This window comes from Pelecanus crispus, chromosome 16 (genome assembly GCF_030463565.1).
Source record: "Pelecanus crispus isolate bPelCri1 chromosome 16, bPelCri1.pri, whole genome shotgun sequence".
Lineage (NCBI taxonomy): Eukaryota > Metazoa > Chordata > Aves > Pelecaniformes > Pelecanidae > Pelecanus > Pelecanus crispus.
In genome coordinates this window covers 5,507,442-5,532,623 of record NC_134658.1, presented here as the reverse complement: position 1 = coordinate 5,532,623, position 25,182 = coordinate 5,507,442, and the positions used below count along the sequence as shown (strand labels likewise).

General features: G+C 57.9%; 2 protein-coding genes across 5 annotated transcripts; both read left to right on the top strand.

Moving 5' to 3' along the window:
- Positions 1-916: 916 nt before the first annotated feature.
- Positions 917-8,900, top strand: PIGV (phosphatidylinositol glycan anchor biosynthesis class V). Of its 3 annotated transcripts, XM_075722046.1 has the most exons (5): positions 4,816-5,260; positions 6,622-6,713; positions 7,292-7,301; positions 7,384-7,779; positions 8,521-8,900. In XM_075722046.1, exons 1-5 carry the CDS (start codon positions 5,174-5,176, stop codon positions 8,827-8,829), a joined length of 894 nt encoding a protein of 297 aa, XP_075578161.1. In that variant the 5' UTR covers positions 4,816-5,173; the 3' UTR covers positions 8,830-8,900. The 3 variants fall into 3 exon arrangements, with proteins under 3 accessions (XP_075578160.1, XP_075578159.1, XP_075578161.1); XM_075722045.1 differs by adding an exon at positions 917-937 and having other exon boundaries at positions 5,107-5,260; positions 6,622-7,779; XM_075722044.1 differs by adding an exon at positions 1,753-1,788 and having other exon boundaries at positions 5,107-5,260; positions 6,622-7,779.
- A 1,014-nt stretch (positions 8,901-9,914) lies between these two features.
- On the top strand, positions 9,915-23,533 carry ZDHHC18 (zDHHC palmitoyltransferase 18). Of its 2 annotated transcripts, XM_075721856.1 has the most exons (9): positions 9,915-10,171; positions 12,727-12,887; positions 14,773-14,922; positions 16,329-16,466; positions 16,946-16,994; positions 17,462-17,564; positions 19,079-19,188; positions 20,837-20,936; positions 23,470-23,533. In XM_075721856.1, the coding sequence occupies exons 1-9, from the start codon at positions 9,915-9,917 to the stop codon at positions 23,509-23,511; spliced, it is 1,110 nt and encodes a 369-aa protein (XP_075577971.1). In that variant the 3' UTR covers positions 23,512-23,533. The 2 variants fall into 2 exon arrangements, with proteins under 2 accessions (XP_075577971.1, XP_075577972.1); XM_075721857.1 differs by lacking the exon at positions 23,470-23,533 and having other exon boundaries at positions 20,837-21,111.
- The last annotated feature ends 1,649 nt before the right edge of the window (positions 23,534-25,182 follow it).

Sequence of the window (25,182 nt, the reverse complement as noted above, 5' to 3'; positions counted from 1 at the left end):
ACGTTGTTGATTTAAACCCAACTTCTCTGATAGCTTAGTTCTGTATTCCAGGAGCTTTTGTTTAATCTGATGAAATTAACGTAAAAAATTTTACTTCTTTTTCTAAACAGAAAGGACTGCAGCAGCAAGGTTGAAGAAGGTAACGTGAGCAGCTTTTGTACGGCCTCTGTGTTCATGCGATGGTGAATTTAATCCTAAGTGCATGCTACATTTGGGAGGGAAAGAATAGTCACAAGTGGTGCGTTTTACCGGTTTTATACAACCTGTTGATCTGAGGGGAGTCATTCCGCTCCCCCAGCGCTTGCATGCACGCAGACGCGTACACCTCTCGTGCTTCTAAAATGGTTAAAAGAAAAACAGCAGAGATGAGAAATTAGTAAAATGAGAACAAACAGTGTTCACAGTTTGTAATTAGGGACTATTTTGAGAGCCACACCTGATCTCAAACTCGACTTGGCTGCCCAGAATGCAAATCCTCAATGCTTTGACCTGATTTGTACCCAAAGCTTTCCATTTCTGCAGGCATTCCTTAAAACGCCTCTCTGACCCCGACTGCTCCGCCGTTTCCCGTTTTTACCAGCAAGGGAGAAAACTTCAGTTCTTCCCAAGCCAGAGCCCTGATTAAAAGCACTCGGGGAGCCTCCCTTAAAGCTGCGCTTGGCCACGATGATTTCTCTTTCATTCTTGCACTAGATACGGTCAGGCTGATACCACGGCAGGTCGGTTGTAAGCACAAAGGTTCGCTGCTCTTCGCCATGCTAAGCACAAAGGTTTGCTGCTCTTCGCCATGCTGGCAGCGGCAGCGAGCCCCGATGGCGTGCTGCCACGGGCTCGCCATGCGGTTAGGCGTAGCGTGAGCTCGGTTAGGGTGAAAGCACGAGCCCGTGTCTCCGTCGTCACGCGGACAAGATCTTGAGGGAAACCTGCCCACCCTCTAGTAAGTAATTAATATAATAACGTGCACTTATTACCAGGCTATTGTTATGCGATGTTACTTAATGTGTTTTGGCAAGAGACATGTTTAAGCCGTGCCCTCGCTGCCGCCGCCGTGCGGCTTGCTTTGAGGTTTGCCTTGGTGCATCTCCAGGACTAACGCCTCGCTCAGCCGGGGCTGCTGCCGCGGTGCAGCCCTTCCCGCTCCGCACCCGGCACCCCGGGCCGCAGCTGGGCCCAGCTCCTCCCGTGCGGCCCTGCCCGGCCGCGGGCTGACCCGAGGAACCGGGCTGGGGGCTCGGCCGGGCGAGGGAGGCCGCGGCCGGGCCCGCGGTGCTGGGGGGAGCCGGGGCCGGGAGCCGGGCACAGCCGCCCCATCGCCGCAGCGGGGCTGCCAGGCCTGCGCCCGCCGCCGCCGCCTGCCCCGCCGTGGACGGAGCCATTTGAACGCCCGTGACCACCAGCGCCTCAAGGCAGCCTCCTGCGGGCGCTGCGCCCCCATTTTTTCTTTTTTTTGAACAAAACCGCCCAGTGTGCCGCCCCCCGACCTCACGGCACCACCGGGGAGCGCCGGGCGCTGCCCTGCGTGCCGGGGGTGCCCCAGCGCGGCGGGGAGGGAGGGGGGGGGGGGGGGGGGGGGGGGGGCGGGCCCGGGCCCGGGCTGCCGGTGGCGGAGGCCGTGAGCGCCGCCGCCCGCGCCCGCCCTTAACAAAGATGGCGGCGCTCGGCCGACCGCGTGACGCGGCCCGGCGGCGCGCGCAGCCCCGGAAGAGGCGCGGCCGGAAGCGGGGTGGGGGGGGAGGGGCGGTGACGGCGGGATGGAGCCGGCGCGGGAGCCGCGCGCCGGGCGCTCAGGTTGGGGAGGGGCGGGGCCGCGCGCGCGCCGCGGGGGGGCGGGTCCCTTCCCCCCCACCCCACCTTGCACCGGGGTCCCGCCCCCTCGGAGACCCCAGCGCCCCCGCCCCGAGGCCCCGCGCCCGGAGGGGACCGGACGCGGCGGGGGAGGAGCCCCGGCGGCCTCTGCTCGGCGCCGGCCCCGGGAGGCCTCGCAGCGGGCCGAGGGGCCCGGCCGTGAGGAGACCGCGGCGGGGAGGGGCGGCGGGAGCGCGGGCTCCTGCGGCGGGGCCGGGGCCTCCGGTGCTTCCGGTGCCAGCGGCCGGGAGCGCCTGAGCCGGCCGGCCCGCGGCGAGCCCTCCCCCGCCCAGCCTGGGCTGGAGCCGCGGAGCCAGGAGCGCCAAGCAGCGACCGCACAGGCCCCGGCGGCCCCGGTTCCCCCGGCGGCCCCGGTTCCCCCGGCTGCGCCGGCTCTGGGAGCCTTGAAAGCTCCGCAGCCGCCTCCAGCCCCGGCTGGAGCCCGCGGGTCGCCGGCCGCCCTGGCCGCCAAAGCCGGGGGAAGCAATTTCGGCCCTTCGGTCCCCGCCGTTCGCACGCCGGCCGCCACGGCCCGGCTCATCCCAAGGGAACCGCAGAAACGGGGCGCGGGTCCCCGGCCTCTCGCCAGGAGCCGGTCCACGCGTGGATGCTGCTGCGTGCGAAGGCGAAGGCAGCGATGAAAACGCGCAGGGAAGCGCCCGCAGCGCCTTATCCCGCTGCGCTCCGACGGGACCCGAATGCCCGCAGCCCCGGCGTTTGCCCGGCGGGTCCGTCGTCTCAAGCCGGGCGCTCAGGTTGCGTGCTGGCCCGGCGCAGGTTTCGTTCGCACACCTGAGCTCTTACAAAAGGTAGAAACGTTCCCATTTCCGCTCAGACGCAGGCGAAGCCGCGCTGGGGCTGCAGCCCCTGGACCAGCCGCTGAAAAACCGGGCAGGAGGGAAAGCGGCCACGAGGCCCAGAGCTCCCAGGTCCACAGAAACAGCGCTGGGCGAACGGGATTGCCAAAATTCAGTCTTTATTTCCTTGGCATCCTGGTTAGAATGGTCTTTAAACACGTCTTTTAGATCTGGAGAATCTCCCGAATCCAACAGCAGGTTGGAGAAGGACCAAGGGGTGCCCAAAGCGTTGCTCTCCAAGTGTTCCTAGGATGCAGGCTGGCATAGGATTCCCAGCAGGAATTCTGTGCCCCAGCCAGGAGCTGGTTGCCGGGCGTGTGGAGGGAGGAAAGGGCTTTGTGGCGAGTGCCTGCTGCCACCGGCTGGTCACCGCTCTCCACTGCGTTCTTACAGACCTTGCCGAATTCATATTTCCATTTACGTGATAATTTACCCAGCATCTGTTTTGCTCGTATCCGCGTCCTTTTTTTTGCGCGCGGTTGCCAGAGCGAGCAAAACGGAATTCACATCTGAGAGCAAAGGGAAACGCAGAACGCGGCGAGAAAGGCATCTTTAACGTTTATTAAGGCTTTGCATCTTTTTCTACTGAAATATTTTTGACCCGCTTCTGCCTTTTCGTGTCCTTTTTCCATTCGCGCAGGTGCTCTTTCACGCAGCGCTTTCCGGGGTAGAGACATTCCAGCTCTGACGCTGCGTTCTCTACCAGAACGGCGGTTGTGGGCTGCAGCTTTTTGTAGACTTCGCTGCTTTCCGTTACAAGGTGTGCTGCGTCGTGACAGGAACAGGCTTTTTAAAGCTGTTTGCTTTGAGCCTTCTTGGCACGCTCATGCGAAGCTATTTCTCTGCTTTTTAAAAAATACTTAAAGCGCTGAGACAATTTTTGCCGCTGTGCTTTAATAGGATTTGCAGCTGTGAAGGCGCTTTAATAGAATTTACAGCTGGGCTGAAGTATCCCCTCTCTTAAAATAACATTGCAGCTTCGTGATTCAGGAGAATGTGCCTCCCACCAGTTGCTTTGTCTGTAGCTGTGAATGCTCTGGAGCAAGAGGAGAATATGAGCAAACCCAAAACTTTTGTGTGTGGCTAAATAGGAAGCACAATCCCGCGGTTAGGGACTGGAACTATAAATGAGCGTATTTGGGTCTTGTTTTTTGCTTTGCTGACGACTTGTTTGCTGCTCTCTCATGCAGTTTTTAACCTGCCAGGTTTTTTCTCCGTCGGTAGAATGGGAATAGGAAAACCTCAGCGTGTTTTCAGATCCTTAGGTGATTGCTTTGGGGATCTTTGTGTATTGTAAGGCGCTGGATCAGAAAGATGGCAGGTGGGAAACAGTGCAGGATGTGGTGTCGTCGGAACCTAGCGAGAGCTGTGGGTCTTCTGTTTCTCAAACTGAAAAGCAGTTGGTGGCTGGGGAACCAACGGAAGAAATGTGTTATCTCAGAAAGCTGCACAACAGCTACTGCTTGCCTTCCGTGGCTCTGGGCCAGTAGTTTTCGTAGCTGGTCCCAGAACGTCAATCCAGAGTGTGCAGAAATGAAAGCAGTGAGACTCCGCAAAGCGTTTTAAATCTTGCAGGTGAGGCGTGCAGGGAAGAGGTGGAAGAGAGCCGCCTCAGCACATGCAATTTGCTTGACAGGCAGACGCCCAGACTCTGGAGACCAGGACCCCTGCCCGAACACTGGAAAATTACAGGTGGAGAGCAGGGCAGCGGTGCAAGCGTCCCGTCCTGGCGATGCTGTCTGTGATGGATGGAAGGGGCGGGGGGAAGCCTGCGTACCTGCGAAGGCACCTCAGCCTTGCTCCCGTGCAGCTTGTGGGGTCGCTGCCAGGGAGGCAGCCCCGAAAAAAGCCGCTCTCAGCTTCCCGGGGCAAACGCAGGGCAGAGAAGAGGAGAGAGCGTGGCTGGCAGCGCCTGGCCAGCTGCGAGCCCCAGTCAGCAGACTGCTTACACGGATGTTACGCTCAGAGTCCACATTTTCATTCTGTCTCTATTCCAAAAAAAAAAAAAGGTTTAAATCCCATTCAGCGCATTGGAACTTGAATGTGTGCGTAGATGCTTGGTGGAGTCCTGGCTTGAGCCGCTGGTGTTTGTGCTGAGGCAGGTATGCGTCGGGTATTTACCCTGGCCCGGTAAGAAATGGCCTGAGAGGACGTGTTATGACCTCTCTCCCTCTGTGTCCTGGCCAAGGTTAAGTCAGGGAAAATTTTTTTTAATAGGAACGATATCAAAGAGGTCTTCTGCGTCGTCTCCCGGATCCATGATCTCTTTCATAAGTGACTTTCTTGTTCATAGAGGTTTGCAGCCCTTTGAAGTGCCTGATAGTAAATAAAGGCGCATAATTTACAAACATGGCTGAAGCCAGAAATGCCTTTCTGTGTCTGTCATCTCTGTTTATCAATTCAGGTTTTCGAAACCAGAGGGAGAATTTCCCTGGCGTCAGTGACCTACAGAGGCAACTTTCAAACTCAGAATGGAGCTGGTGAGCCGGCGAGACCCCCGCCTCCGAGAGGCCGCGTGGTTTGCGGTGTGCTGCAGAGCCCTGACGCTTCTGCTGCAGGCAAGTCTGCTGTTCCTGAACCAAAGATGCTGTGACATCTGTTGTTTGCCGCTCCGAGGCGTCTCTCTTCGGTACTGCCTTGTGCACCGTGAGCTAGCTGGTTCTGCTTGACGGGGAAGTCGTGTTCTCCTTTGGAGAACCAACAGACCCGCCGCATCCAGGGAGGCAGGTTGCTGTTACGTAAAATTACATAAATTTCCTTGTATCTTACTGTGTCTTCGTGCCGCTGTTGCAAGAGGCCGGTTTGGCAGCACCAGAGGAAGATCATAAACAGAAGAGGAACAAGAATTCCTTCCAAGTCTCATTTCCAGAGACATGGGAGAGCTCGGTTGCTCGCTCCATCCTACCTGTGCGTACCGAGACAGCCGGCAAAGAGTCTGGCTGTAGCCACGGCCCTCCTGAAACAAAACCAGCCTGAGAAAGCTCTTTAGCAGCAGGCCAGCAGCCAGCTGGCAGATTGCGGCAGCCCCGGTCACCGCTGGGTAGGGCTGAGTGGAACCATCAGCTGAGATGAAAGCCTCCCTGTTACAAATACCAGAGGCCTCGTTAGACCAGATGTGTGCTTCATGGTGAAACTTTGTGTGTCTTTTAGTCCCAATTTGTTCAGTGTGGCCTTTTCTCTTTTCTCTGCCAACGCTGAATTTATTGCAGGGGACTCATCCCAATCTCCGTGTAGTTAAGCTACAAAACCATCTGAGGTTTTTGGGGGTTTTGGTTTTTTTTTAAATGTATTTTCATTTGGAATTACACAATGCACTAAGTTGCATACCTCCTATCTTATGAGCTCTCTGGGTTTTTCTCTCACCTTTTAAAACGTGGTCAGCACCACAAGCTCCTGGAGGCAGAGGTGTCTGCATTCTGCTTGCTCGCCTCCAGAAGGCGAACCCCTTCGTGCACACCAAGCCGCAGAGGTGACGGAATGCTCTAGAGGCTAGAGAGGGGGCCTGGGGATCGGCTTCTGTCTTCTGCATCAGTTTGCTCTGGGAAAATGTTTTTCTCTAGTTCTGTCTCCTCTCCCATGTACATCAGCGGGGACAATAATGCCAAATTAATGACAATAATGCCGGAGGCTTACCGGTGCTGCGAGCGTGCGCAGTTAGATGTGCCTGAGCATGGGGCTGAGCAGCTTTCCCTGTCCAGTTCCATGGGGATTCATGCTGGATATGTTCCAGAGCTTTATTCAGTTCAAAGGATTGCGTTTGCACCTTTTCACAGCCTTACAGGTGTCCGTGCTGTCCCTCAGCCTGGCTTCTGTGCTCCTCTCGTCCCCTTTGAAAGCCGGGAGCCCTCCTCCTGCTCAGTGCTTTCGGTAGGGTACGAGAGGATGTCTGCTGAACTTCAATCCTCTCTTCTTTTTCCAGGCTCTGTTTAACCTCCTGATCCCAGATCACGCTGCAGACGCCTTCCATCCCCCTCGCTTGTCCGAGCCTGGCCTGTGGGACCGGCTCTTGGAGCGGCTGCTGGGAGGCCTCTCGCACTGGGATGCGGAGCACTTCCTCTTCATCGCCGAGCGTGGTTACCTGTACGAGCACAACTGCGCCTTCCTCCCGCTGTACCCCCTGAGCGTGCGTGCCGTGGCCGAGGGAGCTCTGTGGCCCTTGCAGTGGCTGCTGCGTTTGCGGAGCCGCCTCCTGCTATCAGCTGTACTTCTTAATTCTCTCTTTTCTGTCCTGGCAGCTGCTGCCCTGTATAAGCTGGGCTGCGTCGTGCTGCAGTGTCGCAGGGTGGCTTTTCTTGCAGCCGTTCTCTTTTCTATCAGCCCTGCCAACATATTTATGGCAGCTGCTTACTCGGAGAGCATGTTTGCCTTCCTGGCATTCAGTGCCATGTGGCAACTGGAGAAGGGGCAGAGCTGGCTCAGTGGACTGCTCTTCTCCCTTGCTTCTGGGGTGCGTGCCAACGGGCTTATTAATGCTGGCTTCTTTCTCTACTCCTGCGGTAAATGCTTTGCCCTCCAGCTCCAGGTGGGTTCAGGATCGCTAAGGGAGCTCCCTCCGTTGTGGAAGCAACTCCTTAGCGTGGCGTCTGCAGCGGTTCTGATGTGTGCTGGGATTTTTCTACCTTTTGCTCTATTTCAGTATTATGCCTACGTGAGGTTCTGTGGTCCTGGCATTGGCCTGGAGCAGAGCGTTCCCAAGCCGCTGCTGCAGCTGGCTCTGGACAAGGGCTATCGTCTGGCGGCCATGAACGGGGTTAAACCCCCTTGGTGCTCCCAGCGGTTCCCCGTAGTCTATTCCTATATTCAAGACGCTTACTGGAATGTGGGCTTTCTAAGGTATTTTGAGCTCAGGCAGATACCAAATTTCTTGCTTGCTTTGCCTGTCGCACTCCTGGGCTCCTGGGCTGCCTGGACCTACATCATTGCAAACCCCCGGCACTGCCTAACTCTTGGTCTAGAGAGAAGAAAGAGTGACGAAGAAGGTAAACCAAGAGCTGGATTTTGCTGCCCTGCTGTCTTTGTGTACGTGGTCCACGCCACGGTCCTGCTGGCGTTTGGATTCTTCTGCATGCACGTGCAGGTAGGACGCTCATAGCGACGCACAGGAGTCGTTTCTTAAGGGGAATGCGGCATGGTGGCACAGCTAAACCAAAAGCTTTGCCTTTCCTCTTTCGGAGCTACTTCCACAGTTTCCAAAGCCGGTTAGTTCCTCTGCTCTGCTGGAGAGTTCCTGCAGAAAGCTTGTCACGTGCTCGGTGCGATGAGGACCCCGGGACGGGCATCCAAGGGTCCGGCTGGTGTTGGGTGGCGTTTGCTGAGCCCTGCTAATGGGCTGTCGGAGGACAAGGATACCGGCTCATTACCATGTTGGGCCGAGCTTAAGGGATGGCAGTGAGAGGATCCAGAGCTGTCGCCAGTCTCTGGAAAGCGTTTGAAGGCCTTTTCGGGGGACAGCTGGCGGCGCTAAAGGTTGGGGGTTCCAGTGAAAAAATAATTAAGATTCAGATCTCCCCTGAAGCTGCTGCCCCTGCCCAGCTCCTGAGCTGGGCAGCGACGAGGAGTGACAATTAGTTACCGTGCCTGTCCAAAACCTGGGCGCCACTTGGCTGCTTACACAAATGCCCTAATAAATAAAGCAGGTTGAGCTGAGAGGTGTTTCATTTCCATATAATAAATTCTAGCACCGTGACTCGGGGCCGTATTTCAGCCCCCTTTATCAGCGGTCTGAGGCAGATAGATGGCTCCTGTGCCTCGGGATCAGGGCTGGTCGCAGTCGGAGACAACCTGCGATTTATGTGACTTTTGTTCTGCCTGTCTCCAGGTGCTGACCCGGTTCCTTGGCTCCTCCTCTCCCATCCTGTACTGGTTCTCCGCTCACCTGCTCCAGGAATACGAACCTTTGCTCCGGAGCGAAGGAACTGAGAGTCAAACCGCGGCACCTCGCTCCGACAAGTCTCTTCTCCATAAATCTCCGGGTTCCTGTGGGAAAGGGACTTCCCGAAACCCCGTTGTGAGGCTGCTGACAAACTGTAGATTAATTACCCCGCTCAGCAAATGCATTCTTGGATTCTTCCTGTCCTACTGGCTGCTGGGACTGATTCTGCACTGCAACTTCTTGCCGTGGACGTAGCGAGGGTGTGTGTCGGTGCAGACGGGTCGTGGGGCAGAAGCACTGGTCGGAGTTGGACCTCACTTTTTGTAAAAAGCCTGCTCTGTATGTGATGATGCTGTTGTCTCGGTTGCTCCAGTTACTGCCTGTGTACAGAGCTGTCACGGCGTGGCCGCGCCTGAGCCAGGCACGGTCTCTGCGGTGATGCTGCAGCGTCCTGCCCCTCTCTCTGCTCTCGCCGCTGGCACCCAAAATTCCTTTCAGCTGCCTGGGACAGGGAATGCACCTCGGCTCCTGTGTCTTCTGCGGGAAGTACCGTCACCGAGCAATTATTTACGGCAAGGATCCGTGTCGGTCAGATTCTCGTCCGTTGGGAAACCTCCGGGAAGCGTCGCTGCCGGCACAGCGGGCATCTCTTGCAGGGAGGGTCCTGCTGCCTTGCGGGAGCCGCTCGGGCCTCTCCGGTGCCTTCTCTTCCCAAGTTCTTGCCGGGGCTCCGGGCAGGCCTGCGGCGGCCGCGGGGCGGGACTCGAAGGGGACGGCTCCGGCCGCTCCTCCGGGGCTGTGCCGGGGAGCGCGGCGCTTTGCGGGCCGGGGAGCGCGGCAGTCGGTGTCTCAAGCACACGCGCGGCCCCGGTAACCATGCAGAGTTTTACCGGGCGGGTGGTTCTCGCCCCCCGTTCCCCCCGGGGCCGGGGCCGGGGCTCCCGGGACGAGGCAGCTCCCGGCGGGTGGGGCGGCGGCCGGCAGGGGGCGCAGCGCTGCGGCGACGGGGTGGGGCGGGGCGATGAGGGGGCGGGGCGTCAGGGTGACGAGCATCGAGGGGGCGGGGCGTTTATGGGGCGGGGCGATGAGGGGGCGGGACGCTGAGGGGGCGGGGCGTCGAGGTGACGAGCGATGAGGGGGCGGGGCGTTATGGGGGCGGGACGCGGAGGGGGCGGGGCGTCGAGGTGACGGGCGCTGAGGGGGCGGGGCGTTATGGGGGCGGGGCGTCGAGGTGACGGGCGATGAGGGGGCGGGGCATTATGGGGGCGGGGCGCTGAGGGGGCGGGGCGCAGGCGTCGGGCGGGCGAGCGGCGGGGCCGGGCCGGGCCGGGCCGGGCGCCATGAAGGACTGCGAGTACCGGCAGATCCCGCCCGGGGTAGCGGCGCCGGGCCCGGGCACAATCGCTTCTCCGCCTCCGCCGCCCGCCGGCGCGCAGCGGTCCGGTGCGGCCCGCCGGCCCCGGCGGAAGTGGGAGGTATTCCCGGGCCGCAACCGCTTCTACTGCGGCGGCCGCCTCATGCTGGCGCGGCACAGCGGCGTCTTCGCCCTCACGCTCGGCCTCATCCTGGCCACCAGCGGCCTCTTCTTCGCCTTCGAGTGAGTCCGCGATGCCGGGCCGGGGCTGCGGGCACCGCCCTGGGCTCTGCGGGGCTCCGGGGGTGTCGTGTCCCCGCCGTCCCCTCTCCCCCCCCCCGCGCTGGGGGTCTCTCTGGTGTCCCCCCCGGTGCTGGGGCCCCGGGCCCACCCCCCCGCCGGGATCAGGCCCCTTTCCCTGCTGGGGTAAAGCCGTGCGGGGTCTGTCCCGCGGCTCGTCCCCCGCTGGGGTCTCTCAGCACCTCTTGTCCCCCTCCTTTAAGCCCCCTCCTTTTGGGGGAGCCGTGGGTTCGCTGGCATCCCACCCACGCCCTCGCGCTGGGAGGGAGGTGGGCTGGGGGGCACCCCTCTCCCCCCCCGTGGGATCCCGCTATCCCGTCCTTCTCCCACTGCCCCCAAGGCATTCCCCAGCTGCACAGCCCCCAGCCCCGGTTCGCAGGCACCCACTGGTTCCCCTTGGCCTGCCCCTGGCTGTGCTTATGCGAGGGGCAGGAGCGGGGGCGGCCCTGGAGCTTGTTTGCTCGCTCTGGCCCCGGGAAGGGGTTTAACATCCCCCCGGGATGCTCCCCTGCTCTCTAAATACCCCCCCAGTCTCCCCTCCTGCTACCGAGGAGAGAACTGGTCCAGAATTGCAGCCAGGAAACCCCCAAGACTGGCGGACTTGGTCCCTAGAGGCAGCAGGAACAGTGTTTCTGTTCAAGGTGCTTGATAAACGGTGAAATTCTTTGGGGTCCCACCTTGAGGGTCTGACCTGGAGCTCTGTCCCCCTTGTGCAGCCGTGTCTGGGCAAGAGGCAGCTGCGTCTCCCCCGGTCCCCTTTGCTTTAGGAAAGCTGGCCCTGGGAAGCTCCCCGCTCCTGCGCCCCAAGGCGGGGGAGAGCCGAGAGCACCCCGTTACGTCCTGCGCTGCCCGGAGAAGCCGAGGAAGGAGCACCGCTGGTTATTGACGCCTCTGAGGGCTTCTGCTCTCCTGCCTCGGCGTTTCTGTCTCGGGAGGGAAGGGAGCGTGTTCTTCCTTGCCGCTGTACGAACCAGGGAGGGGGGGGTCATGCCTGCCTTTGGATCACGGCGTTATCTCTGTGAGTCTCAGAGTAAAGCTGCCCAAGCCTGCGGGCGGGGAGATGAAGGTATTTGATCGGATTAGAGGGGCTGAGATGAGCTGAAAGGGGCAGGCAGCTGTGGGAGGCAGTAATGGCATCCCGACGTGCAAACTCCTTTCTTAGTGTCATCTGTGCCTCTTTGACAGCTTTCTCTGCTGTCTCTGAAACTAATGGGCAGCGCTAGCACAGTAACTGCTTTGTGCGGGGCCAAGCGGAGGACATCTGCTCTCCCCTCCCTTCTTGCCTAGTCACTCTTTCTTGGTTGAACGTGCCCTGGGGCTTTCCAAGCTGTTATTTTAGCAGTGTGCTTCTGTTGTACGGGTTACGGTTTGCTAGATGTATAGCAAATACCTCTCGCCTGTGTCTACGGTTCATGTTTTTTATGCGATTTCTTGTTGCCTGATGAGGGGAAAGCGGGGTCCAGAGATTCTCCCAGGAAAGGGGTGGCAACAAGCTCACATCTCGCATTTCAGAGACCTTTCTGTCCCTTCCCTCCGTCGGGCAGACGACCGAGGGGCTCGGCAGCAGCGTTGCTCTTGGGCCGAAGCGGTTTTGTTGCTTGGTGGCTGCTTTGTTCTGGACAGCCGAGCGTGGGAGTTGAAACAAAAGTTGCTTAATCCTCTCAAACTGCCTCGCAGCGTTGCTGAGACTTAGCACTGCCCGCAGCCATCAGGGCTCAAGCAGCTTGCCTGTCTGTGCCCAGACTCTGGGTACTTATCGGTGCTTATAATAGCAAATCCCCCTGCAGAGCGAGGGACGGGAGGGGTCTCCGGCACTGCGCCATGCAAAGAGCTGCGTCCCTCGGCCGTCTTCGCCTGTCGTGCTGCGAGTAACGGAGCTGCCCTGATGTGCAGCGCAATCCTGCCGGTCCCCGTCTGTGAAAAAACAGCCCCAGGCTGTAGTACGGCGAGCCCAGGAGCAGGCATCGTCTGCTGAGATGCCCGGTGGCTTTCGCAGCAGTGTCCGTGCTGGAAGGCGTCCTCATCCAAACATCTGGCACACCATGAAGGGCAGCCGGGTCATCCGGAGACAGCAAAGCTGTGTTGAATCGAAGCCAAAATCCCTCTCAGCTTCACGTGTTGGATCAAATGGGATCGCGTTCGCGCTGATTTTGATTCCTGTTTAGCTTGGGGTGTTTCTCCGTGTGTTCTTGATGCTGCTGTTATAGAAGGTGACCGGGCTTTGAGGCAGCTGACAGGTTTTTGAAACGCGATTCTGGGACTTCAGAAGGGCAAAAAGGTTGTGTACAGGGGCTCGTACTGCCATCTTTGTGCCCAAGGCCCTGTCTTCCCACTGCTACTCCGGTGTTTTCTGGGCTGGCTCTTGCTTTTCCAGAGGCCTTTGCAAAGCAGCAGCGCCTCAGCCCACCACCCCGTGATAATTCATAGTGCGTAGTGTCAGAGCTGACAGCCGGTTCTGTAGCGATGGTCGGTAACAACGCGTTCTTTTCTTTTAACAGCTGCCCCTTCCTCGCCAGTCACCTCACCTTGGCCATCCCCATCATCGCAGCTGTCCTTTTCTTCTTTGTCATCAGCTGCCTGCTCCAGACAAGCTTCAGAGACCCAGGTATCCTGCCCAGAGCCACGCCGAGTGAGGCCGCAGACCTGGAAAAGCGGATCGGTGAGACTTCTCTTCCCTCTTCTGCGTTTGGTCCAGTGCACGCCTCGTGTGCGCGTGTGTGCCACGTGCATTTCGGGCTCAGTGAGTCTCTAGAGAAAAGGCCGGAGTATCAGATCGTGAGGCTTAACGTGAGTCCTGGTAGGAGAGCTGTGACCAGCTCCTCTAGCACAGCAGGCAGCGCTGCAGAGAGAGGCTCTGCAGAGCAGTAGAGCAGATTTTCCTTTCGGTTTAGTCCCATCCCTTTCCCAGGCAAAGCCCTGTACATGGCTTGGGGCTATACCTGTTCCTGCCCTGGGGATGACGCCTGAGCGGGCAGCGGCCCTGCGCAGAGCTGGGGAGGGAGAGCTTGCGGCATCGGTGCCCTAGCCGTGAATGCGGATAGGGACTGCGTGCCAGCAGCTGGGGGAGCATGAATTCCCCTTCAGAATCACGCTGCCAGAGCAAGAGTGCCTGTGCTGCTCCGTAACGGTGCGTTAGCTACTTTAAATGTTGTCCAAACTCGGAGGAATCTAACCCTGTACGTTCTTCTGCAAAATACCGGTGGTGAGGACGTAGGATAATTAATTTAGGAATGAGTGCTTTTTAAGTTTATGATTTGCCACTGAGCCTGCTGCGCCGCAAGGTTTTCTTTATCGTAATGGTTTCTAACAGTATGCTAATGTTTGTCCCCATCTAAAAACTGCTATGTCACGCTGGTTTGGTGGTGGCCAAGGTGGTGCGTGCGTCCAGGATCTGTGGATCTTGTTGATGTGACCCGTAGTAACAAATGCTTTAGCAAAGCTAACGTGAGACAACTCGAATCTGCCCCGCTGAAGACAGTTGCAAGGCAATAATTCTTCATCTGACTAAAAAAAAGGTTTTAAAATATGCTCAGAGTGGTTATCCATGGTTCTATTTATAAGCACCTAAAGCGGTAATCTGGCTGCAGATGCTGCCTGATGTGCCAGCTGTTACCGTTAACATAATCCGCTTATTATCCTCTTAACGTGCGCCCCGTTACATCTCTCTTTTTGAAGACTTCATCAGAGTTGGAAAGGTGCTCTTTCAAGAGTGACTTTAAAGGAGTAACCCCTGAAATTGCAAATGTGATAGAGGTTTTCCAGCTCACGCTTTTGCTAAGCAGAGAAACAGTGTCCAGCTGCCAGTCCCCAATGAATAATAAAGTGCCAACACGCAGAGATGCAACTTGCTGTGTCCCTAAAAATCCTTGATTTCGACCTTGAGGAGGAGGAATCCTCTTGCGCTACTAACATACACACGTCAAATTTCAATGAAATCTGCCTGGAGTACTTGAGACCTGCTCGCTGTCCTCCCCCGCTGTGATGGAAATGAGTCCCTTGAGCCTGGCGATGCCGCTGGCTCCAGCTGCGGCTTGGCAAGTCGGGCGCCGGTGGCAGCGGGGAACGCTTCTGCTGCGGTTACCCCGATGTGACCGTCCCCTGATTTCTGTAACTTGGATGCGTACAGGAGAGGAGGAACCATGCGTGCATTAACAGATTATGTTGCCTCCTTGTGTTGTGATCCGTTAGACACGCAGAGATGAGTTGGTGTTACTGGGCACGTTGACGCTGCTGCTTTTATGCTCGCTATTTATAAATTGCTTTATGTTCTCAAACTGTTGGGCAGATACCACTTCCTCTTGGCATCCCAGCAGCGTTGCCATTGAATGGACGAGGAAAGGACATAAATAATACTGCGAGGAGCTGCCTGGGGTTCCTGGCTGCCCCACCCTGCAACAAATCCTGTAGGCTGAGCTGCCTCTTGGCTTTTGCTTAAAATTGGGACAGCGCGTGCCAATGGCTTACCCTGCCAGGAAGCAGCTCGGGGTGATACGGGGGCTTGGCTTTCACCTCACCAGGCTGACTGTCCCTCCTTGCCCTTGCAGACAGCATGGGTACCTCTACCTATCGCCCGCCGGCCCGCACGATGGAAGTGGTCATAAACAAGTATGTGGTGAAACTCAAGTACTGCTACACCTGCAAAATGTTCCGCCCTCCACGCACCTCTCACTGCAGCGTCTGCGACAACTGCGTCGGTAAGCCCGGGAAGCGGGAAGGTGCCGATCTCTGTGTGTGTGTGTGTGCTGGGGGGTGTTTCATGCTCCTGGACAGATTGCTTTTGCTTCTTGTAAAGGATTATAAAGCGAGGTATTCAGTAGTCTTTCTTCTTCCCACTCAAAATGAAAGCACCGCCAGTGCAGCGGCGAGGGGGCAGCACATCCAAGACTCCGTGTCTCTGCTTTCCCTGGTTCTGGGAGGACTGTACCATGAAACGCGGTTAAGGTCCCCACCAAACACAAGGTTTGCTGCAGGCTCCTTGTTGTCTGTGGCCTTGCTGTTGCCAGGCTGGTACAGACATCGCCATAGACGCCAGAGATGCTGGGTGAGCTCTTCCGTGTCCTCTCCCCGTGCCGCAGCCTGTGGTGGGGCAGGAGGGAGCGGACAAAGACCTGAAGAAAAGTCTTGGGTGGCTCCGCGCAGGCGTGGGGCAGCTGCGGGAGGGCGGGCAGGGAGGTTCCCAGCGCAGCCTGCCTGCACCGGAGCGACGTGAACTGGCAGCAGGGTGCCATGTGATTTAGGGATGTGCCCGGAGCGTTTGCTCCTGGTGCGGCTGCTCCTGGTCACGCACCACGTGGCTGCGGAGGCTGCGCTTTGTGCTGTCTGCTGGGGCAGCCCGAGGAGCGACCGACCCGCCAGCGGTCACGGGACCCCAAGGCTCTAGTTAAGAGAAGAAATTTGGGGGCTGCTAAGCTGTTTGGGGGTAGCCGTGGGTGGCCGTAACTCCTTACGCCGGAACGGCTCGCTGGAGAGCAGCCGTGGCTGGGGCAGTGTTTGAAGAGGAGTTGTCTGGAGGAGCGGCCGTGTGCCATGGGTTTTGTTTGCAGCCATGTCCCCCGCAGGATGGTTACCGCAGTCCTGTTAGTCTGAAATGCAGCCCTTTCGTTAGAAGGCAGTCGGCAGTGTTTCCAGATATATTGCACCTGCCCCGGGTTCCCAGGCAGTTTCTGTGGTTTTAGAGGCGTATCTTTATAACTTTGAAAATTATTTTCTGCCCTGAAGAAGGCGGGGGAAGCTGACATGCAGAAAGGGAGCAGTGATGCTGCGTGCACACACCCAGTGCTGCTAGGTACTGGAAAAACTGCCGCACTTTCCCTGCTCTCTTTCAGTTTTAGTAATGGTAGACGTTACCAGTCACAAGGCTCGTATTTATGGCGGGTTTGGTGGGAGGGAAGGTTTGGCCTTTGATGATAAAAAAGGGCATGTGAGCAGGCAGCAGTGCTCTGCTGAAACTTCTTGCCAACGTACTGCTGCGGAGAGGTTCTGCTCTCGGGGTGGTGGGTGGAAGCTCGATTTGTAGCCCCTGGTTTTTGGAGGCTCAGCAGTTTGCTCTGTTACGGGGTGCAAGGTGGCAGGAGTCCTCACCGTGTCCCTTTTGTTTCAGAGAGGTTTGATCACCACTGCCCCTGGGTGGGCAACTGCGTGGGGAAGCGCAACTACCGCTACTTCTATGCCTTCATCCTCTCCCTCTCCTTCCTGACAGCCTTCATCTTCGCTTGCGTCGTCACCCACCTCACTCTGCGTAAGTACCGTGAGTACTAGCGGCGACGCGTGCCGTGCTCCTGGCCACGAACGACTTGAGGCAGCGCTTTGGGACAGCGTGTGGGAAGGGTCTGGTTGGTTTACACCAGGCTTCTCGGTGCAGGAGCCCTGAATAAACGGGGTCTCAGACTGCCCAGAACCACAGATCCACCCTGCACCTCGCTGCAGAGAGAGCTTGAGAGCTGGTGGCTGGCTTATCCCCTCCAGAGCAAACGAGCTGCTGGGTACGTCCGCTCTTAACCTGGCGGGGAAGGTGACTTGCCTGTCAGCCCCAAATCTGCTGGAGCTCCATCTGCACGCTGACATTTCTGGAAAGTTACAGACTGCAGATGTTTCTCAGGCAGCCGGGCAGATCCATATGGCCCATGGGAGGGTGGCTGCGTCTCAGGAGTGAAGCCTTGGCTGGAGATGCAAGGCTGCCTGGCGGGATGTCATTCCTTGGCCTGTTTTGCTTTGCAGGCTCTCAGAGAGACGGATTCCTCACCACTCTGAAGACGACACCTGCAAGATATCCTTCTGATGCCATCAGCTGCTCAGACTGCCGAGCACTGGTGCAGCAATGCTAATGGTGTAGCAGAAGTGCGACGAGCTCTTTGTAGGGTCACCTTCGTGTACTTTCCACAACTTAATTTAGTCCCCTAGCTACCTGGGTGGGGCAGACGGGCACCTCTGCATCTGTAGGCTGATAACATCACCAAATTGGGAAGACCTTTAATTCCTTATTTAGTTCAGCGCCAGGGACTAAGAGTAGGTGACAAACTTGTTTCCCAGTCTGCAAGTTCACGTGGAAAGGGAAGCGGCTGGAACAGGCTGTGCCTTGGCGGGTGCCTGCAGAATGGCTCGGGGAATGGGAAGCTTGCTGGGATGTTTTCCTGACCCGGTGTGTGTGGTCACAGCGCATACTCCCAAAACGGTCCTCCGCTTCTCCTTGCAGGATGATTTTGTTCCCTGAGACTTCCTTGACTTTTGTTTCACTGTGCTGGAGCTGGTGATTTGTTTTTTCTCAGTCTGGTCTATTTTGGGCCTCTCAGGTTTTCACACTTACTTAGTCGCCTCCAACCTGACGACGAACGAAGATGTAAGTACCTGGGCGCTCGTCCGTCTGCGGGGCCGGCCCGGGCCCTTCCTCAGCAGGGGTGAGGCTGTCAGGGGACCCTTGGCTGCCTGCCTCAGCGCAGTGCCTCGGTAGGGCTTGCTGCTTGCCTTGCCTGGGATAATCCCCTGCAAAGCAAACGGCCCGTGCCCGAGGCACTGAGGCCGTAGTTTCAGGTAGCTGAGTGGGGGAAAGCAGCCCGCAGCAGCGGGGGCTGTGCAACATGTGTTGCTTGGCAGTCTCAGGCTGGGGCGGGGGTCACGCGCTGCGATGTTAGAAAGGTCATGTGTGTGGTTTTTTCCAGTCTGTATTGTGGCCTTGCTTAAAATTAGGAGTTCCAAGATTAAAAAAGGAAGGCTGGCCCCAGAGGTTTATTTGGGTGTTAGCCTGGGACATGGGTGATCTTAATTCAGCATCCCACGTAACCACAAGTTTCCCCTGAGACCCTGGGCAAGTCCCTTTGTCTCTATCAGTTCCTCATGTCTAACAGGCAAATAATGTACAGACATCTGATGAGATTTACCTCAAAGTCTGGGGTGCGTGCAGCCTCCAAGGGCCAAATGAGTACCCTGAGCAGGGCGGATTGTACGGAAAAGCAGGATCTGTCTGATCCTGGGAATCAAAATTCACCCTTCTGGCCAGAAGTACCTGTAATCCTTGCTGGAAGCTTCCAGCACCGCAGAAGGCAGGTTTGCATCCCTTTTTTTCTTTTTTTCCCCTCCCCTTTCCTCTCCACCTTTCGGGTACGTTCAGAGGTGTTGGCAGAGATGCGCAAGGCCAGGTAAATGAAGCTAATGGAGGTAGCACCCCGATACTGAGAGCACCAAGTCCGAAGCACGTGGCCCGTTGCCGCTCTGGCTGCGTTGCCCACGTTGCCAGCCTTATGCTGCAACTGGGGAGAGGAAGTAAAAACAAAAGGAGGAAATGTAATGGTAAATGGTTCGCTGCAGCCTGAGGCCAGGTATAGCATCTGCCCACTCGCGTGTGTGTGCCTACGCTTAATGTGACCGGGGTTTCGAAATCAGAGTCCCAGTGGCAGCTGCTCGGGGTGGGGACAGATGAGATTGTTTCCCCCTGTTGCAGAGTGGCCTGGGAATCCCCTCGCTGTTTGCTCAGCCTGAGGAGCCCAGGAGGGACCATGAGCTAGAGCCCTGCTCTGACCAGCTTTCAGCCTAGCAGAGAGCGGCGGGAGGAGGAGGAGGAGGAGGGCGTTGAAGACGCCGGCGCCGACAAGTTGCCATGCAGCGTGGGGAGGGCACAGCTTTGGAGCTTTCTAGCTGCAAGGTTGAACCTTGGCAGAGGCAGGAGCAGCGTGTTGCCGTCTCCTCTGGCTGCCTTTCTGCGGCTGTCCTGCTTGTAAAAGCAAAGAGAGGGAGGATGTTTGCAGTAAGACAAGCCTTCCGCCTCTTGAGCAAGGATTCGAACCGAGTCCATTGTCGTGTAATTGTCTGCTGTCGCATCTTTCCTGTCTTAAGCTGCGTGTATCCTTTCCCTTTCAGATCAAAGGGTCCTGGTCAAATAAGAGGGGCTCAGAGTTTGCCAATCCCTACAGCCATAAAAGTATCCTCACAAACTGCTGCGCGGTGCTGTGCGGACCATTCCATCCCAGGTAAGAGCCTTTGACTTCTGTGGCGTTGGGAATTGCATCCTGCTCTGTGAGAGGACGGATTTATCACGACTCGGGGGAGACTGTGTCAGCACAAACACATCTACTTTGATGAGGAGGAGGAAACAGTTTCTCAATCTCCGCAGAGAAAGGCTGGAGACATGTATAAGTAGGAGATAGAACTGTTGCTTCTCCTGTGTTTGAGCTTGACGAGTTTGGGTCACCTGCAGTTGTTTCATGGAGCTCGCAGGTAAGACACGTCCTGCGATTCAGTAGCGGGAGAGTAACGGCACCACGGGGCTCGGCAGCAGATGGCAGATACCAGTAGCGGCAGTGCTGCTTGGCACGTGTTTTTCCTCCTGTACTCTGAGGATCGAGCACCGTGGCAAGCAGGCAGCAGAGATCCGCGCCAGGCAGCGCGGAGACCCTGGGTTTTACCAACATTTAGATGACCTGAAATGCTTAGTAGCATCCTGCCAAATGCTCTTACCTGTGAGTTAACCAGAACCGGTGGTAAAACAAGGGCAAAGGCGGGCGAGGTAAGGGAGCTTTGGGCCGGGAGCCCAGGTACCTGCAGCACAGGATTCTCGCTGCGTTGTCACAAGAGGGTGCAATTGGGCAGAGTCGGGCACCCTTGCGCGGTGCTGCGGGCGTGGAAGACCTCTGCCCGCTGGCCTGGAGCTCTCAGCCTGTCCTGGGGCATGCGGGGATCCTGGAGACGAGTTTATTCGGTGGATCCAATCTGGATTTGTGTGGAGCGTCTCAGGTGCTAACTCAGTGTAACGCAAGGGCAGGGGAGGGTGTCCGAGGCTGTGCAGCTGGAGTCAAAATGTGGTTTACACTTAGATCTGCCCCTGCGCTCTGAAGTACCCCCACAGAGGTGCCGAAATGCCGGTGCTGCCGCTTGGCGATGGTAAATCTGCAGATTCATAGAATCGTAGAATCACAGAATGGTTTGGGTGGGCAGGGCCCTTCAGAGCCCACCCAGCCCAGCCCCTGCAGTGCCAGGGACAGCTTTAACCAGCCCAGGGTGCTCACAGCCCCGTCCAGCCTGGCCTGGGATGTTCCCAGGGATGGGGCCTCCCCCGCCTCTCTGGGCAACCTGTGCCAGTGCCTCACCACCCTCACTGTAAAACATTTCTTCCTTATATCCAGTCTAAATCTATTCTTCTTTAGTTTAAATCCATTACTCCATGTTCTGTCACAACAGGCCTTACTAAAAAGATTCTCCCCATCCTTCCTGTAGGCCCCCTTTAAGCACTGGAAGGTCGCACTAAGGTCTCCCCGCAGCCTGCTCTTCAGGGAGCCGAGCTGTTTGCTGGGAGGCTGTGGGGACAACAGTGTTTTACTCCAATTCTTTCCTCATTGATGTTGGGTTTTGTATTTTTTTTCATGACCTTTCTCCAGTTCCCATTTGGGTTTGTGGTGACCCAAAGCTTTAACTGCCTAAAGGCTGTTTGCTGGCTTGTGTGATAACTCTGTGGTTTGCCTAATGGGCAGGAGGCTGGGTTATCCAGCACGCTCCCGCCGACGCCTTGGTTAGCAGCTCCCACGAGGAGAGCCCTCGCGGTGGCTTGTGAGCTCCGGTCTTCGCCGAGTCTTCATTTCCTTAACTCCTCTCCCCTTGCACCCTTCCCTTTCTGTTTTCCAGTTTGATAGACAGAAGAGGATTTATCCAGCCTGATGTTGGGACCCCGTCCAGTCCTAAGAGCGAAATCCCTTCCTTCGGAGCCAAAACTGACACCAGCATGGTAGGAGGCATTCCCTAGCGGTGCTGTGATGTAGCCCAGTGCCTGCTGTGCCTGCACCTCGCTCCAGCCAGTACCTTCTCCTCTCCCCATCTCCCCGGCCTCAGGCTGGACAGCCCTGTGGCACAGAGCTGCCAAAGACTCAGTCGAGCCATACGTTGCCTTTTTTTTTTTTTTTTTTTTAAATTTATTTATTATTTTTTTGTTTATTTGTTTCACTGTGATGTGGCCTGTCTGGATTTTTCGACTGATAGAGCCCAACAGCATGCAAGACCCTCAGACTCGTGCAGAAAATGGGGGGTCCCTGCTGTACCCGGGAAGCAAATAGGTCTGGGGAGCCACCAGACCTCTGAGGCTGGAGCCGCTGCTCCAGGGCGTTGTTGTGTTTCCTACTGGGAGTAATGAGGTGGGCCAAGTGTGGGAGGTGGGGACTGGCGGACGGTTCTCACCCTGAGCTGGGCTCTCACACCTCATCTTCTGGGCTGGCAGAGGTGTAAGTTCCCCGGTATCCCTGTTATCTCCATGATCACATCCTGCTCCCCTGTGCTGACGTGGAAGGGCTGTTCTGTCTCTTAACGGCCGGCTTCTCGCCTTGGCTGCTGCCAGAGTGGCTTTTCTTTTCCAGAAGCTGCCCTGCCTTGGTAAGTTGGGCCTGTTCAGCTGGGAGGACTCTGGCTCCCAGCAGACGTGGAAGCTAGCTAGATGTCCCAGCTGCCGTTGATCCTATTTTCTGGCTGGTCATTGAGGGGGTGCTGAAGCACTCGTTGTGTTCTGGCCCTGCCAGTCGGTGAGACAACTTTTTGCAGCAAGGACGCAAGTTAGGATGACCCTCCTTTGAACGGGGAATAAGAAACACGCAGCGTTCTGTGGCTCTCGTCATGAGATGCTGGTTGGCAAGGCTACAGTTGTAAGATTCGGGAACCTTAGCTTGCCAGGAAAGTTGGGTTATGTCCTGTCTGTAGGAGACCAAAAGGCAACAGAAAAGCATGCGAATTCCTGAGGGTCGCACCCTTCCCAGGTTTGGCTTCACAGAGGAAGCAGTGAGTGGGTGCTGGTCTCTGATAACCTCACATTGTGTTCTTAGTTTGGGTTTCTGGCTAGCAGACGAGAGCAGGGCTGTCCCCAGCGCCTCAGGAGCGATTCCCGTGTGCCTGGGCTCATCCGTGAGCATCACTCTGTGCCTGTGGTGGCACGGGAGAGCCGGGCTGGGCAGCCAGCTCTGCATCGCTGACACTGGAGCGTGCGTAGGGGAGAGTCACAGACCTTGTTAGCAATACTTGAATCGTGTTATTAAAAGCTGCTGGATATTTTTGCACAATTTGTAGATTTTTTTTTTTTTTTTTTTCCTCCCCCCGCCATGTAGAATGTTTTATATTTGGTGCAGGTAGCGTTGTACATGTTCGCACCAGGGCAGAGGCTTGCAGCGTTTTGTGTCAAGCTGCCCGGTTAGGTTTCCGTGGGTCAGATGCACGTATTTCAACCTCAGGCAGAGGCAGCACGCTTCTGGGGGCAGCCTGTCCCCCCTGAATTCACCAGCGCCGTGCTTTGCGTGCTGCGAGCAACCGTGCCAGCCCGCACGCAGCTTCGGGGCGCGCCGGGGGATGGCAGAGGCACAAGGTTCCCCTGGCCTTCACGTTTCTGGCCGGCTGCGCAGAGATCTCGGTGCTCGTTTGCTGTGGCCACCGTCTCTACCTTCCCTTCCCAAGAGCCGAGGCGAGAGCTCGGCGGTGGAGGCTGCTGAATTTCTACCGGATCCCTGCAGATGGCCCTCGCTTCGCGGGGAGGCTCCCAGTGCTGCTCTGCCAGCCGCCTCAGCCCCGCGGCTTCGTGCCATCTCACGGGCCGGCTGCTTTAGCACGTTGCCCGTGTTGCATCCAGAGAAGCCGCCCTGCCCTTCCCTCCCCGCTTCTGCTGCAGGGGTGGCCCCGGCGGGGCTTCGTCCCTGCCTTCGGGGAGCGCCGACACGGCCCTCGAGGGGAGGCACAGGGCCGGGGTGCACCGAGCTGTGCGGAGAGCGGCTGGCGCTGGGGAGCGCGGAGCAGCGTGGGGCTGTTAGCAGGGGCCCAGCGCCTTCCTGGTTTTATTTAAACCGGTTTCCTTTGTTACTCAACATAATAAAGTTATATTTTTAAAGAGTTAATTGCTTGGATTATTATTTTACTCCTTTAGGACAGAAGAGGGCAGGTGTCTGAGTGTTTAACAAGTGGCAGTTGGACTCTTCATTAGGCCCAGGCCTTGCCTGGAAGCTCTTGCACCCTCCTGCGGGACGGGGCTGCGAGGGACGCTCGGCAGCGATCGGTGCTGCCGTCACTCTTGCTGGAGCAAAGGGATTTTTCTGTCCTAGGGCTCCAGGCCGTGCCGGGTCTCGGCGGCTCGCCAGTCCCCTTCCTGCAAAGCTGTCACCTGAGCGTCCTTTCCCCACCCACCTCGCTCGGGCCAGGGCTGTGCCAGGATCTGTGGTCCCCGTGTCTAGCCCAGCCCTCCCCGGCCGTGCCGGCAGGTATTGAGGTGCCATAATCTCTGGTGTCTTCCCCAGGAGGATGCCTGCCAGGACTTTGCCATTTCCTGCACAGCCTGACGGGATTTGCCCCCTCCTTGGACGTTAGCCCTGCTTTCTGAGGGTTAGCTGGTAAGAAAGCGCTTTATTCTCCTCCTCACCCGCTCCAGCGCCCCATCTCATCTCCGCTGCATGACCAGCTCTGTCCACGGAGCCCATCACCCCCCAGTTGTGTAGACATCTGTGCTGTGTGCCTCGTCCATCCCACCGGCGCGCGGGGCAGCAAGCCCCGGGTTGTGCCGTCTCGGTGTGGGGCTGCATGGCAGAGGGGTTGCCCGCGGCCTGGGCGAGAAGAGCGGGACGTTCCCCCAGCTTTGTGCTGGGGTTTGGTACGAGATGGAGCTGCCGGGGCTGCATGTGTGTGCATGGTGCTTGGAAAGCGGCGTGGCTGAGGGCCGGCTCAGGCTCCGGGCAGAGGGTTCCTGAAGCCCGGGGCGTGCCGGATGGCATGCCGTGGTGGTTTGCGCTTGGTGGAGCTGCCATGATGAGCTTGGAGATGATGCAGAGATTCAGTGTTTGGAGCGAGCTGTGGCCCGAACAGAGGAGTGGGAGCCTGGAACGGATTGCTAATCCCAGCTCTGCCCCGCTCTGTGATTCAGGCAGCCCCTCCTCTGCCTGTTTTCCCCTCTGTAACACCAGGTTCCTCCGACGTGCCCGTGGCCACAGTAAGTTCCTTCCAAAGCACGTTGCGACAAAGCCCTGCTTCACTCGCGGGCTGTGGAGCTGCTCTTCTCCCTCCTGTGCACCCCTGCCCTCTCCCTCCCTGCGGCACCCCCGGGCTCCTGCCTGCTCCGGCCTCGGCAGCAGCCATGGAGGCAGGCTGCCCTCGCTCCCTGCCAGCGCTTGCCTCCATCCCAGACTGTCTCCCCTTTCTGCCACCGAGCCTGGGTGCTCCGCTCTGCTCCTTGCTGCTCCTCGCTCATGTATTTCTGGCACTAACCCTCTCTTTCTCTTCCCTCTCCTCTCCCTCGCGCCGGGTTGATCCAGTATCAAGAGCCCTGGCAGCCTGCAGCCCTCTGCCTCCCGTGGAGCCAAGACGCGGCGGGCAACACCCAAGACTTCAGCCATGACCACCACGAGTGCCTCCGCTCGCCAGGGCTGCGCCTTCCTCCCTCCCACCGCAAGAGAGAGGGGAAAGCGGCCGTGCACAAGGAAAAGCTTTTCCAACCCACCGCCGGGAGCCGGGATGGCCATCCCGCGGGTTCAAAGCGCAAAGCCATACAGCCCCCCCCCCCATCCCAGTGCAATAACTGGGGTCCCTGCTGTCTCCCACCACGGGACAGACTTGCGCAACCGCACCGAGGCCGCCCGTGGCTCCCCGTAACCACCAGCCTTACCCCCAGTGAAGGTGTCTCCCCTCCCGTAGATGCTGGTTAGCATTCCAGCGGGCTTTCGAAACGAGCAGGCTTCGTGCCAGCGTGTTTACAGCTGAGCCGGTGGCATTACACGCCCAACCCCACCAGCCCCTCGCCGAGCCGTGGCCGTGTGTCGGACGACTCTCCTCTGCGGACGGGAGTTAGCGCGTGGTCAGAGATTACCCTTGCAAACCCCCCTGGCCAGCTCCCCCTTTCCTATTTTTGTCTTAGCGTGGCTCTAGTTTTAGGGGAAGGGGTTCAAGCCCCGCAGGACCTTGACCAGCCACCTCTGCAGCCGGCGTGGCCCGAGGCTGCGGCACAGGCTGGGTGCTCCAGC

Coding starts and splice junctions, on each gene's coding strand:
- PIGV (XM_075722045.1), top strand. CDS start 5,174: ATGGAGCTGGTGAGCCGGCGAGACCCCCGCCTCCGAGAGGCCGCGTGG. Junction 5,261..6,621: donor CCCTGACGCTTCTGCTGCAG/GCAAGTCTGCTG, acceptor TTCTTTTTCCAG/GCTCTGTTTAACCTCCTGAT. Junction 7,780..8,520: donor TCTTCTGCATGCACGTGCAG/GTAGGACGCTCA, acceptor GCCTGTCTCCAG/GTGCTGACCCGGTTCCTTGG.
- ZDHHC18 (XM_075721856.1), top strand. CDS start 9,915: ATGAAGGACTGCGAGTACCGGCAGATCCCGCCCGGGGTAGCGGCGCCG. Junction 14,923..16,328: donor CGTCTGCGACAACTGCGTCG/GTAAGCCCGGGA, acceptor CTTTTGTTTCAG/AGAGGTTTGATCACCACTGC. Junction 20,937..23,469: donor CCAAAACTGACACCAGCATG/GTAGGAGGCATT, acceptor TGTCTTCCCCAG/GAGGATGCCTGCCAGGACTT.